A 14,811-nucleotide genomic window follows, 5' to 3' on the forward strand; every position below is an offset into this window, starting at 1 on the left:
TGTCCCCTGCCGGATCTTTGTGCCTCATAGCCTTGGAGTAAGCTTTGTCTGATGCCCTGTGCTTGTACTGAGATTTCCTGTTGTGACCCCGGTTCCCTTATTGACTTCGATCCCCTGCTGCCCGTCCTGACCTTCCGCTACGTCCCTGACTCTAATCCCGTGCTGCCTGTCCCCGACTACGATTTTGAATACGACTTTATTCGTTGCCTTGGACACCCTTGCGGACAAAGCCGTACCTGTGGAGCGGCCTGTGGTTCCACGCCGCAACAAGTCCAACCCGCTTTGCGGCGGGCTCTGGTGAAAACCGAGTGCCACTTAGACTCCGCTCCCAGGTGTCGGTTTACGTCATCGTCCGCAGTGGTCCAGTGGGTCCACTGCCCGTGGTGCATAGCACTTACTATGCCTGATATACCTGGTTCAGTAGGCTACATCAGGAATGTGGGTAGAATTCCACTTTTGGATACAATAGCAGATAACTGTGTACAGTGAAATGACTTCTTGGAATTATTCCAATATATGGGAATAAAGCTGTGCCGGAAATAACTTAAATAATTACTGGAATATCACACAAGGAATTACAAAAATATTAGTTACTGATGGCAATTTTCAATGTATATTGCTGGCATTTCCCCTATTTCTGAGCATTTCCTTCCTTCAACATTTAAAAACTTCAATGGCAAACGTGAAGTAATCTGCATTGTTTCTATACAAATTCATGAGCCTGTAGGAAACAATGAACTTTATGCACTTGATGTGACACTAAAGATCTGCACTGTTTCCTTATCTAGCATGCCTGCAGTACACGACCTGCGACCAGTGCCTGACCTTTACCCCCAGCCTGAATTGCAGCTGGTGCCACGTCCTACGAAGGTGAGCATGTACAACTATATAATAATTATACTAAGCAAATTTTGCAAGACAATGATTTAAAAAGAGTTTTAGAGATTTTTCCATCTTCAGTTGCTATTGCCAAAATGAAATCAAACCTGCTAAGGTATTACATGAATGTCAGCCGAATATGCCAATTTTAACTAGTATTGAACAAGTTTTCTATAAGGGTGTCTGCCTTAACAAGAGTTGTAAGTGGGAAAGAAGAACAGTAAATGCAGGATTATACCCTACGTCATCCTTTGTTTTCATGGAGGAAACCTACTACCATAGATTTTTGGCACTGCTTTATTCCCCTATTGCTACAACTGAAAGCCTGAATGTTTCAACAGGTCGTTGAAATACTTTTAAACAGAAGGGTTGCACTGTTTAACCCCTTCACGTACGAGGGCGTACTATTACATCCTGGTGCTGAGTGGGGGGTGTATGGAGAAATCTCACAGGCTGAGCTCTCTCCACAGCAGGTGTAAGCTGTATAATACAGCTGACACCCAACTGTTACTGTCGTGGTCGTATTTGACTGCTGTACTGCCAGCACCAACCACGGCAGTAACAGGTGGGTGTCAGCTGTGTCAGGGGACGCCGCCATTTTGGATGGCCATTCACCAGTAGTAAAAGTAAATTGAAGTACGTTGAAATCATACCCATTTTCCCTAGAACACATATAAAAAGAAATGGTAAAAATCATAGACATGTTGTGTATCGCCTGTTCTATCAAAATAGCGTCTAAATGTCCGAATCACCACTTTTTCAGCATTTTTCCATCCATGAATATTTGAATAAAAAAATGATCAAACGGTCATATAGGTCCTAAATTGATATAAGTTAAAATGCCAGCGAGTACTCCGAAAAATCACACCTTACACAGGTCCGTACACCAAAAAGTTATTGGTCTAAGATTTTTTGATCTAAGATAATTTTGCAAAATGGCAACTGAATGTCTATGTTATGTCATATAGATGTTCCAGTGGCCGAAATGGACAGGACTGGATAACATACGGATGTGAGAAAGAGGTGTGTATACTAAGAGATTGTAACAATGCACTATATGAAAATAACTTAAGTAATTTTTCTTTCATTGTCCCATCCAAAAGGCCCAAAGTACCTCATGTGAGGTTTATACACCAGCTGATCCCACAATCCAAACAATTTCTCCAAAAATTGATGTATCCACGACAGCCTCCATGGATCTTACTACAGAAGGTAAATTTGAAACAGTATTTAAGCCAGAGGATGCAAAAACCAACATATATTATATCAGGTACTATATTACTAAGTTAGGGACCCGCAGGGGTTTACTTTATTATTATAAAAGGCTGTTCGGCACTTTATAGCTTATAAATAGATCTAAGTAAAAAGTTGTGTCTCTGTAAATATATTACATCTCTTAAAGTGGTTGTCAGAAGGTTGAAAAACATTGCTGCTTTCTTCATATAATGATGCCACAGCGGGGATGTATGGAGATGCATGGAGCTGAGCTGCAAAACTGAACGCTACCCATGGACAGGAGAGGAGCTCTTTTAGGAAGAAAACAGACATGTTTTTCGACCTCTGCACAACCCCTTTAATGTTTCATATAGTGGTATTGAGTTATATATTTTGTTTAATAATCCCCAGTCCTATTTGTAGCTCCTAGATCCCAGATTTCTTTGACTCTATGTCTAGTGTGTAAAGGTACAATATCTGCTAGGAAAGTGCCCTCCAACACGTGACATACCACATGATCAGAAAAACCATATCAAATACTTAACGTTTTATAGTGCTGCCTTATGATAGTACTAAGTGAGTATAGGTTCCAAAAGTTGGGAATATTATATTTTTACCACTCTTTCTTAATATCTTCTGTTCTCATGTAGATGACACAAAAATGAAGCATCAGGGAGATGGTGAGTACATGTATGCTATATGGTTATAGCGTAACTTAAGCTTTGAAACCATTTTCTTTTATCAGATAAACCTTATAATATACCTTATTAAATAAAATAGATGTGTCCTTTATTATCTTTATCAGTAGCTAAAAAGTCTGTAAACAGACAGACAGGTGGATAAGGAGAAGAGCAGAAGTCGCACTAATATCAGGAGTATCACATTTTCAGTAATACAAATTAATAACTAGGCGAATAGTGTTTATAGACGTCTATTAATGCAAAAAAAAACCTCTTACAACACTGTTATCTGTACTTAAATATCCAATTGAGACAATTCTAGTCATTTTAAGGTTGCCATCACAGTCACATGGTGCGTTCCTGGACATGCCTTTTTGCAACGTTTTTACAATGCTGAGAGATAGGGACAGATGGGAGGAGCCGGCCACATCCCGGACCAGAAGCTCCCTGTTGGCGCCGGACGAGGTAAGTCCATGTTTATTATGTTTAACTAGCCCACCCCAGCCCGGCCCTCAGTAATTTTTAACAGCCGGATAACCCCTTTAAATAGGATCACTGTTATGAATGATCAGTATAAGGACATGCAGAGAAGATGCACATAGCGATCTCCCTCCATGCCTCTCACCTCCTCAGCGCTCAGTATAAACGTTGTATATGAGGCTGCTGCGACCTGGCACTGATGATATTGGCTCCGTCACAGTACAGGATCAGGCGGCGCATGTGACAGTCCAATTGTGCAGATAATGGGGCAGATTTACTTACCCGGTCCTGTCGTGATCCCCGAGGTGCGTTCTCCGACGAGGATGAAGTCCGGTGCGATTCTTCAAGATCGTGCGTCCATTTTCCTGCATCTGTCGCTTCCCCGCTGAGGTCCGCCGGAGTTCACCTTCTTTTTCCCAGTGTATGTGAGCGCTTTGTCTTGCGACACCATTTGAATTGTAAATCCCGCGCTTAGTATGAATCAGTCGGGCTGACCGCGTGCGTCAAAAAACTCACTTAAATGTGGTGCAAATCGGAAATAGTCAGTAAACCCGACGAAAATGCGCCGTGCGGACCCTTAGTAAATGTGCTCCAATGTGCATATGGGCACAGACAGGGTTCATCATCTGCGGCTGTGTAAGGTCATGTGACCGGATCACTCCTGCAGCCACATGACCTTACATCGGGCACAAGGCTGTGAACGGACAGCCAGTGGTCCGACAGGAGCAAAAAGGCACAAGGATTTTTTGAGAAAAACTGTCTGTATACACGGGGAAGAAGGGTCTAACTTCATACATCATACTTGCTCTAACACATAACTATTGACTTGTGTCCAGAAACTCAGTTTCTAAATGCAGTAATTTGGTTAAAAAAAAAAAGGTGAATAAATGTGGGCACAGTAAGGGGTGAGGGTGATGCCACAAGTCATGTTTTTGGACCATTTTAAAGCATGCGTTTTTGAATGTCTAGCATGTGTTTGGCGGCTTTGAACCTGTTTATCTTCATTTCTAGATGTGTAGGCAGCTGTGAAACAGATCAAAACCAGCCAAACACATGGTACACATTCAAAAATGACTTCTAACAGACAATATGGCAGCAAATCCACACAAATTGTATTACATCCATAACAATAATGGAATCCGCTCCATGTAAACTAGAGCAAAACTCAGAGGCCACATACAGCCGCTTTCCCGATAGACATGGCTGCTGTCAGAGAACAATAGACAGAAGTGTGTGATGTGAGGCCCAGGCACACAATGGCGACAGGTGCCATCTCCATGGCTCTGCACACCTAGGCCTTCCCTCCTACTCAAGCAGACAGCGGCTGCCTATACAAGAACTACTGCTCATTCCCGCCATAACGGGGGCTACATCGGGCCTTAGTTAAGTCACGTCACACAAAGCACGGAGGCCACCTACAGACCAGGGCAGCCGGGACACACTCAATCCACACCTATAAGCACTGGTTCGAGTCACAAAACTTTCCACCTGGTCTCTACTCCTTACGTGATCTCAAACTCCATGAGGTCCAAAGCCAGGGAGAGCAGCAACACAAGGAGCAGCACATTGGCTTTTGCTTCTCTAGCACCCGCGCAGGGCAGGTGCAGGCCCCTGGAGACGATCCGCTCAGCCAGCGAGCACTACAGGGGATAATTGCCAAGCAAACTTTTACACGTGGAACTTATTTTGAGGAGTAATAGCTCCATTCATGCATATATGAAACTTGGGGAGATTTAACGCAACCTCTGGAGAAGAGGCTAAAGTTTAATTCTGTACACAAGAAGAAATATCATTATGATTCAGATCTGTAATGAGATGTCATATCTAATGAGATATGTAAATCACTAGAAACACAAATCTTCTCCTGGTCTCCCTGCTCTTTATGTGAGTTCTGAATGGAAAGATTATTTATTTTATTATAAAGAGATGGACCAAATATCACGGCAGGGATTTTTACTTGGAAGAATACAATACTGCTATTAGCAGACAAAGATACCCATATCCGGACAAAAAAATATATTATTAACACATGATAAAACTTAGCGTTTATTAGTCTCAGAATTAAAGGGAGTATATTGTTTAGTAGCGTAGCTACCAAGTGCTCAAAAGGAAGATGTGTTAAAAACACAGTAGGGTAGGCTCATTGAGGGCTATTAGTTACCCCTGATGAAGCCAGCTTGCTGGTGAAACATGTCGGGGGGCTAAAGTGCAACTTTTTAACTAGCAGCTAGGTTAGGCTCCGAGCTAGTTTATACTTTAACAACCACGAATAGTGACCTATCAGGGACAGTGTAGAATTCTATCCAGACACTAAACCAGTATTGTCTCTCTACAGTATAGAGCTCAGGTCTCAACATATGACCAACCAATATCTACCTCTAGAGGACTAACAACTATTATAGTCATACTTTGCAATCTAATAATACTCCTCTAAGATACTCTGTTGGTACAAACATATAGTACTATAGTGTCTGGCAGCAGATACACACTTACTACCATACCTCAGTAGGAGCTCTCACAGAGATATAAATATACTGCCAATATAGCAGGGATATCTGTTCTTTGAGCACTGCAGCGCTGGTGCCCCGGTCATTGTTCGTGCTCTATCTGTCGTTCATGAGAGATTGACGTGCAACTCATGAACGCCTCATTTGTGACTCAATGAGCCTACCCTACTGTGTTTTTAACACATCTTCCTTTTGAGCACTTGGTAGCTACGCTACTAAACAATATACTCCCTTTAATTCTGAGACTAATAAACGCTAAGTTTTATCATGTGTTAATAATATATTTTTTTGTCCGGATATGGGTATCTTTGTCTGCTAATAGCAGAAAGATGATTTAGACACAATTATAAATTGGAGGAAGAAAGGGAGAAAAAAACATTATTGAATAATGTCTATCCCAAAATTTAATATTATCACCAGCACAATTGATTTATACAATAAAAGTTTAATATATTTATTTATGCGTTTAACCTTTTTTAACATTACAATTACATAAATCTAATAAGTACATCTATAATGTTCTCTTTCAGAGCCACTAGAGGAGATGCCAAAGAAGAGCGTTTCTCATGTGCATTCTGGCACAATCGTGGGAATAATACTGGCAGTGCTGCTAATCACAGTCATCATCTTGGCTGTCATCTACATAAACCACCATAAAGGAAAACAAGGAAGACACTGTTGTATAGAGGTGAGGGTTGTTTATATGATGCCAAACCACAAGTATTCATAACACACACTTAAAGAGGACCTGTCAGGCAAAATAAACCCTCTAGGAGCACTCACTAAAGTTAGCAGCTCACTGGCTCCCTAGCCCTACCCCAGTTAAAGCTCGTGATTTAACACTGCTATATCAGAACATACCACAAAGCTAGGAAACACTGCAGTACATAGCGGTCTGAACTCCGGACAAAGCTTACAGAAGTCCAGTGTATTCATGAGGGGGTGGCCAAGGAGGCAGTGACTGCAGCATGGGGCCTGGCAGTCCCCGCAGGCATCGGGTGTGGGAGTGTCAGTCAGAATCTGAAGAGAGTGGAGCACCTTGGCCGCCCCCCTCATGAATACGCCGGACACTGTAAGCTTAATCCAGTGTTGAGACGCTATGTACTGCAGTGTTTTCTAGATTATCAATGTGTTCCAATAAAGCTAGCGATATAACACTGCTATAACTGGGGAAGGGCTAGGAAGCCACTAACTTTATTTAGTGCTCCTGGAGGGTTTATCTGACAGGCGGTCACCTACTTAAGAACACCCGACTTACAGACGACCCCTAGTTAAAGACAAACCTCTCTGATCACTGTGACCTCTAGATGCTTTACTATAGTCCCAGATTGCAATGATCAGCTGTAAGGTGTCTGTAATGAAGCTTTATTGATAATCCTTGGTCCAATTACAGCAAAAAAAAAATGTAAACTCCAATTTTCACTGGGGCAAAACTAATTTTTTATCTGGATCTGCAATTATAAAATATACAGTTTTGACTTACCTACAAAATCTTGTGTGTACACGACAATCTTAACTTTCCCACCTTTAAAATGGGAACATCTAAATGCCAAATGTCCTTGACAAAGAAAGGATTAATATGCTGAGGTTAGGTGGTAGATCCTCTTAACAATAAAGTTGTCTAATATTATTGTTGTGGCTTAAGTATCTATTAACCCCTACACACACCTGGGAGTAATAGTACGTCCTTGCGGTAAGATACTTCCTGCAGCCTGACGTGCTATTAACTCCAGCTTCTGGCAACAGCTCACAAGCGGAGCCGACCCCAGAAACAGCGTCTGTCAGCTGTATATTACAGCTGACACCGCACTCTGACACTTGCGATCGGAGCTGACTCAGATCACGTGTTAACCCCTTACACGTCGCAGACAAACATGCAGCCCCAGTGTCTGCCAAGTGCTCCAAGGGCTGCCTGAGCAGTCCTACAGTCAGATACCTTCTGAGCATACGTGAGCTCTAGTACTGATCAGAGCATTGCTGGTTCAAGTTTCTATATAGTAAAGAAAGTTAAAAAGAAAGTTTAAAAAATTAAAATAAATAAAAGATAAATAAAATATAAGCCCCTAAAATGTAACTTTCCCACATAAACACTTAATAAAGTATAAAAATACACAAAAAAACCCACATATTTGGTATTGAGAAGTCCATAACAATCTGTATAATTAAAGAAAATTCTAAACAAAATCAAGAACGCCACAAAAAAAAGGAAAAAAAACCTTTCCAACTAATTCCCTTAAAAATGCTCAAAAAAGTGATTAAAAAATGTTACGCGCTCTAAAATAAGACCATTAAAAAGAAAAACTCTTCTCACAAAAAATAAGCACTTAACCAGATTCCACAGACAAAAATGTAAAAAGTTATGCATCTAAAAAGATGGTGATGCTAAAATAAACAAGATTTTCTCCAAATTAGTTTTTATTCAGTAAAATTGAATAAAATACACAAATTTGTATCATTACCTCAGTAACAATCTGTTTAACCCCTTAAGGACGCAGCCATTTTGTAGCTTAAGGCTCAGTCCCATTTTTTGGATTCTGACCTGCGTCGCTCTATATGGTTATAACTTTTGAACACTGTTACTAAACGATTCTGAGATTGTTTTTTCCCCACATGTTGTACTTCATTTTAGTGGTAAATTTTGGCTGATAAGTTTTGTGTTTATTTGCAAAAAAAAAAGAAAAAAATAATGAATTTTTTGAAAAATTTGCCATTTTTAAAATTCAAAATCATTGTGTTTTCAGGCAGATAGATTTACCACCTGTCTACCATAACATTTCCCATATGTCTACTTTACATTTTCATAATTTTTGAAATGTCTGGATAATTAATTTTGACATCGCGCGGCTTAGAAATAGATTATTGATTTTCCGTATTTTAAGAATTTACTATTTTGGGGATAAATACAGTTTTAAATGAAATTTTACATATTTAGCATTAAAACCCTCCTATATACACAACCCATTTTTAAATCTGCACCCCTCAAGCTATCAGACACAGTTAACCCCTTCAGATCTGCATAGTAATGAAATCAAAATGGAGGTGAAATTGTGCCGGTTATACGTTCATTTAGCCCTAAAATTTACACATTTCCAAAAGATAAAAAGAGAAAACCCACCATACAATTTGTTATGAAATTTCTCCCGATTTCAGAGACCCCCCCATATGTGGACATTAGGCGCAGAAGGGAAGGAGCTCCCTGCAGCTGCCAGGATTTTAGTTTCCTCATTGGCCCCTTTTGTAGGCTATAAAATTTCTGCTTTTTTGTTATTTGGGCATGTGACTGCATTTTTTTTGTGTGACGAGATGCTTTTTCCATTGTTACCATTTTGGGGTTGGTATCACCTATTGTTGAAAATGTAGGAACTTTATTTTGAGGTCACGAGTAGAAAAACATCAATTCTGTATTGGATTTGTAACTTTTTTTTTTTTTTGTGTGTTCACCGTTTAGCCTAACAATCATGTTATCTTTATTCTATGGGTTGATACGATTACGGGGATACCAGACATGAATATATTTTCTTACATTTTACTAAATTTGCCAAATAAAACCCTAATGTGGGGGGAAATCTATCATTTTTGCATCGCCGTCTTCCAAGTGGCATAACATTTTTACTTTATTGGCCACGGAGCTGGTTGATGGCTTGTTTTTTGCGGTACATGTTGTACTTTGCACCATTATCATTCTGGAGTACATATGTTTTGTTGTTCACTCTTTATTGCATTTTTTGTGGGATTCAATAGGTAAAAATCAAATTTTGGTGGGTTTTTACATTTTTTTTTTTACGGTGTTCATCGTACAGGTTCAATAGTTATTTAGTTTTATTCTACAGATTGTTACGGACGCGGTGATACTATATATGTGGGGTTTGTGTTATGATTTAGACTTTTTTGAGCGTTATATGTCTCTTTATATGTTTTGGGGCTTATGGGCATTTTTAGTGATTTATAAACTTATTTTTTATTGCAAAACTTTTTTTTCCCACTTTTTGACTATTTCCACCATGGGACATGAACAAGCAATCATCTGATTGCTTGTTCATGGTAATACTCTGCAAAACTTATGTATTGCAGGGTATTAGCAGTGTCAGCCTATGTGCATGCATAGGCTGACACTGAGCCTTTCAGATGACGTCACAGACGCCACCTTAAAGGCACTGCCTTCAGGCATCTCTGGGGTCCCGATCGGACCCCCGAGATGCCATAGCAACGATCGGTGCCCCCAAAAACGGCGCGGGGGTGCCGATTGTGGGGGAAAGACCCCCGGAAGAAAGGTTAAATGCCGCGGTCGTCCCGGAGCCCACTCCGACCGCGGGTGTTAGATTACCGCTGACATCCTGCGACCCCCAGATGCCGGTTCGGCTCCTGTGCAGAGATGAACTGGCATCGTCTCTGCGCAGTAGCTGTACTGCGCTGAGTGCTAAGGGGTTAATAGAACAGAATCATTATTATACCAGCACGGTGAAAGCCATAAAAAAAGATAATTTTAATACCCTTTAAAAAATGCTCTAAAAAGTGATTTAAAAAATGTTACGCTCTCCAAAATAAGACTAAAGAAGAACAACGCTTCTTGCAAAAAATAAGCCCTTAACCAGATTTGCCAGCCGAAAAATAAAAAAGTTATGCATTTGAAAAGACAGTGATGCTAAAATTAACATCATTTTCTCCAAATTACTTTTTTTTCAGTAAAATTGGGAAAAAAATAAAATCTATATACCGGTAAATGAGGTATTTTTGTAATCGAGGCTGACCATAGAATACCAACAAAATCTTCCCAAAAATTGATGGTTTTCATCTTTCACACCAAAAAAGAGTTCATAAAATCTCATCAATTAGCTATAAATGCCACATTATGTACTAGAAAAGTGCATCTCACTTGGCAAAAAAAATGCCTGTACAACATGACAATGCAAACCTGCTCTGGATGGCGGCTCCTTCCATTCTATGCCCGGCCGTGCGCCCATACAGCAGCTTACCACCACATATGGGGTAGCAGGAGAAATTGGGTATCAAACTTTTTGGAACCTTTTATTTAATCTATTACAAATGTTTAATTTTCTCCCCAAAATTAATGTATTGTCCAAAAATATTACAATTTGCAGACAGCATCTCCATTTTGTTTTAACCCCTTTAAAACACCTTAAGGGTTAACAAACTTCTTAAAAGTGCTTTTTCCTACATTGAGGGGTGTAGTTTCCATAATGGGGTAATAAGAGTCTTGCAATTATTTCGGCCTCTCACAGTCAATTGAAAGCGGAGAAGGTCCCTATAAATACAGGTTTTGGCGATTTTCCAGAAAATGTGAAAAATGGCACCCAAATTCTAACCCTCATAACATTCTAATAAAATATGTGTAAAAACCTGGGATTGGAGTAGGTGATGCACAGCCTGCAAACTTCCTCCAAAAGTAAATAGTATAGAGACAAAAAGAAAACAAGACGGAGCGCTCTCCTAGTGCATTACGCGATGATATTTTAAATGAAATAAAATCTTTGTCCTATAGGACTCTCACCTGATCGATGATCAGTATACAGCATGTAAGGTTTTGAGTTGCGGGTATCCGGCTGCTCAGCGTATATGATCGTCCCGTCCTCCGTGTTCCAGGGGTACCCGGGGAAGGTTTCTTGATATACCGATTTTTACTGAATACAAAGAATAGGTCATCCTACCTGTAAAGGAACTACATATGGATTGCCTGACGAAGGTCCGAGTACCGGACCGAAACGCGTTGCGATATTAATGTTTTAATCAATAAAATCCGATATCAACTAAATCTATCGGGAGTGTGGGAAATCCTTGAGCGCTCGGATTCACGTACATACGGAGCTTCAGTAAAAATCGGTATAATAAAATATGTGGAAATCTTAAAAAAAAACCATGCCAACATAAAGCAGACATTTGGGAAATGTAAGTTATGAATTCATTTGGGTGATATGTCTATCTGCTTCAAAAGTAGAGAATTTAGAACTTTGAAAATAAAGAATTTTTAAAAGATATCATCCACATTTTTAAACAAATTTGAGTTACAATGTGTCACGAGAAAGCAATCTCAAAATCCCCTGGATATGTAAAAGCGTTCCAAAGCTATAACCACTTATAGTGACACAGGGCAGATTTTAAAAATGGGGGTGCGTCCTTGAGGCCAAAACAGGCTGTCCTGAATGGGTAAAAGAGCCATGACTTGTTCCTTCAATGTAGAATTGGAGAGCCTTACTATTGAATTTGAAACATCATATAAAAATGTAATGTTAGCAGCAGATGCACCTAATTCATTAAAGGGGTTTTCTCACAAACTAAAGTTAGGCCCTATCCACAGTCGCTCCGTCAGACTAATGGAGCAGACGGCCGCGCATTCTGCTCAATTAAACTCTATGGAGCTTACGGAGATCGCCGAGCGCCATTAGTCTGATGGAGCGGCGAGGGAGCCTTACTTTAGTTTGTGGGATAACCCCATTAACAAGCAGATGACGTTGAAGAAATTAAGAGCACTTCTCACAGAAGATCAAGGCTGGCATAGGAATCAAAAGTGTTGATAAATCTTCCCCAGTGTCTATAGAAATAATTTCTTCTCTATTTTGAAACCTAGTACAGGCAGTCCCTGGGTTACGTACAAGATAGGTTCTGTAGGTTTGTTCTTAAGTTGAGTTTGTATGTAAATCGGAACTGTATATTTTATAATTGTAACCCCAGCCAAAATTTTTTTGGTCTCTGTGACAACTGGATATAAAAACTTTTGGGTTGTCATAAGAACCAGGATTAAATTGAAAACACCTTTAATAACTGTTATAGCTGATAATTGTTGTATAAAGTACAGTAAATGACCAACATCCAGAGGGCCGTTTGTAACTAAGGGTTGTCTGTAAGTCGGGTGTTCTTAAGTAGGGAACCACCTGTATATAAAGTTCCAGTACAACCATTTGAGACAAGTAACCTCTTGCACTTTTTGCAGTATCATCCTCATCACTGGGCAGTTATGAAGTTTAACAATCATGGTAGCCCCGGCGTGTACACAGTGGTGGACCCAACTCCAGGACTTGATAAAGACGGCTTTATGGAGACAGAACAATAGACGCCCTTGATCTACTTTATGTGAAGGAGATGGATGAGCTGGGACCTCCAAATACACTTATTAAATCCCAGCAGAACGGATCCCCAAATACACCTTAACTATAGATTACAATTGAAGAAGAAATCTCTCTTGAACCGTATTCTTATCTCCAGTTTGCTTTCTGTTCTCTACAGTCACTGAACAGAATACATCTAAGTTCTAATTTAAGAAGAGATAACACTGCATGGATAATGAGAGGTACTGCCGGCTATCAACAGATTTTACAGTAATTCCTGGTTGTCATACATGTGAGAAGCCATGCAACGCCTCTTGAAAAAAAAATCATTCTTGCATTTACATTCATTCCAAAGACTTCCCGAACACCCCAAATTGTTTTATTCCAGAGGTCGAATAAGTCTAGTACTTAGCACAGAACTGAAAAGCTCTTTACTATGTAATTTTATAGACTTTTGTGCCCAAAACTATAACAGTATTGTAAGAGTGAAACCAGAAAATTTACATTTGCAAACTTTCAGAGCACAGAGGCCCCTTCATTAGGCACTATAACTCGAAAAACAAACATTACCTGAAAAGACATCATAAATCTTTTATCCAGAATAATACAGAAGACTGCACCTTCATATTAACACATGTTTAGTTTACAATGACCTCTTCTAAAATATCTGTTTAGAACATTTTTGTATTGCTCTAAAATTCAGGAACTTCTTTTCTTACTATATCTATTGTTATTACTTCTACAAATTTATGAATGAACTGACAACTGGGTGTTAGACACTGGGGTGGACATTTTGGCTGTCAAATTAGTGCCAGACAGTAAAGGGGAACAGCCTTCTGACAAGGGAAATGGTAACACCCACTTGTCAATGTATTCATTCAAGACACAAACATGCCCCAGTTTTATTTCATGAAGAATATATACGTATTTACTACAGTGTATGTGTCAGGAGTGAAGTTAGATATATACCGTATATACTCGTGTATAAGCCGAGTTTTTCAGCACAAAAAATGTGCTGAAAAACCTCATCTCGGCTTATACACGAGACAATAATAATAATAAAAAAATTAATACTCACCCTCCGGCTCTCGGAACCTCGGCGGTGGCTCCCGGTCCTCGGCGGCTCCTGATCCTCTGCGGCGGCTTCTCTCTTCTATGTTCACTTGCCGGCAGTCGCGTCTATGCGATCTTCCAGCGGGTGCACAATATGATGTAGTGGTGTTGCCGCTGATGACGCGACTGCCGGCAAGTGAACATAGAAGAGAGAAGCCGCCGCAGAGGATCAGGAGCCGCCGAGGACCGGGAGCCGCCGCCGCCGAGGACCGGGAGCCGCCACTAAGCATCAAAGGTGAGTATCGTCGGAGGGTGAGTATTAAGTTTATTTTTTTATTATTCGCTAGGCATACTGAGGGCAGGCTGTATACTTTTTGGGGCAGGCTGTATACTTTTTGGGGCAGGCTGTATAATACATGGGGGCAGGCTGTATAATACATGAGGGCAGGCTGTATACTTCTTGGGGCAGGCTGTATAATACATGGGGGCAGGCTGTATACTTTATGGGGGCAGGCTGATTGTATACTACTTGGGACAGGCTGTATACTACAGGGGCTGGCTGGTTGTATACTACAGGGGGCTAGCTGGCTGTATACTACACCCTCGGCTTATATTCGAGTCAATAGGCTTTCCCAGTTTTTGGTGGTAAAATTAGGGGTCTCGGCCTATACTCGGGTCGGCTTATACTCGAGTATATACGGTATTTAATATGCACCTAAAAAAAGGAGTTTTCCAGACTCATGAGAAAAATAAAGACAAACAAATGACAATGATAGATAATAAAGAGTGATCCTGAACTGACTATCGCTACTACTATACCATTACTACTACACAACTCTTTGTCCCTATGGTGCCGATGCACACTTGGCCCCAGAAATTCTGTGTGGTGTGAATATGTGACAGCAGCAGCAGTGATACACCATCATTTTAATGTGG

General features: G+C 40.3%; 2 protein-coding genes across 3 annotated transcripts in view; one reads left to right on the forward strand and one right to left on the reverse strand.

Moving 5' to 3' along the window:
• PLXDC1 (plexin domain containing 1) overlaps positions 1-13,921 on the forward strand; it is a 45,155-nt gene extending 31,234 nt beyond the window's left edge. The window contains exons 13-18 of the mRNA XM_072111536.1: positions 789-870; positions 1,848-1,902; positions 1,983-2,091; positions 2,745-2,774; positions 6,292-6,449; positions 12,708-13,921. Of these exons, the coding sequence (XP_071967637.1) occupies positions 789-870; positions 1,848-1,902; positions 1,983-2,091; positions 2,745-2,774; positions 6,292-6,449; positions 12,708-12,827 (554 nt within the window). The 3' untranslated portion in view covers positions 12,828-13,921. The remainder of the gene's footprint in view (positions 1-788; positions 871-1,847; positions 1,903-1,982; positions 2,092-2,744; positions 2,775-6,291; positions 6,450-12,707) is intronic.
• The window catches only part of LOC140064538 (uncharacterized), an 83,038-nt gene that overhangs the window by 49,704 nt on the left and 18,523 nt on the right, over positions 1-14,811 (reverse strand). The window lies entirely within an intron of this gene.

This window comes from Engystomops pustulosus, chromosome 6 (genome assembly GCF_040894005.1).
Source record: "Engystomops pustulosus chromosome 6, aEngPut4.maternal, whole genome shotgun sequence".
Lineage (NCBI taxonomy): Eukaryota > Metazoa > Chordata > Amphibia > Anura > Leptodactylidae > Engystomops > Engystomops pustulosus.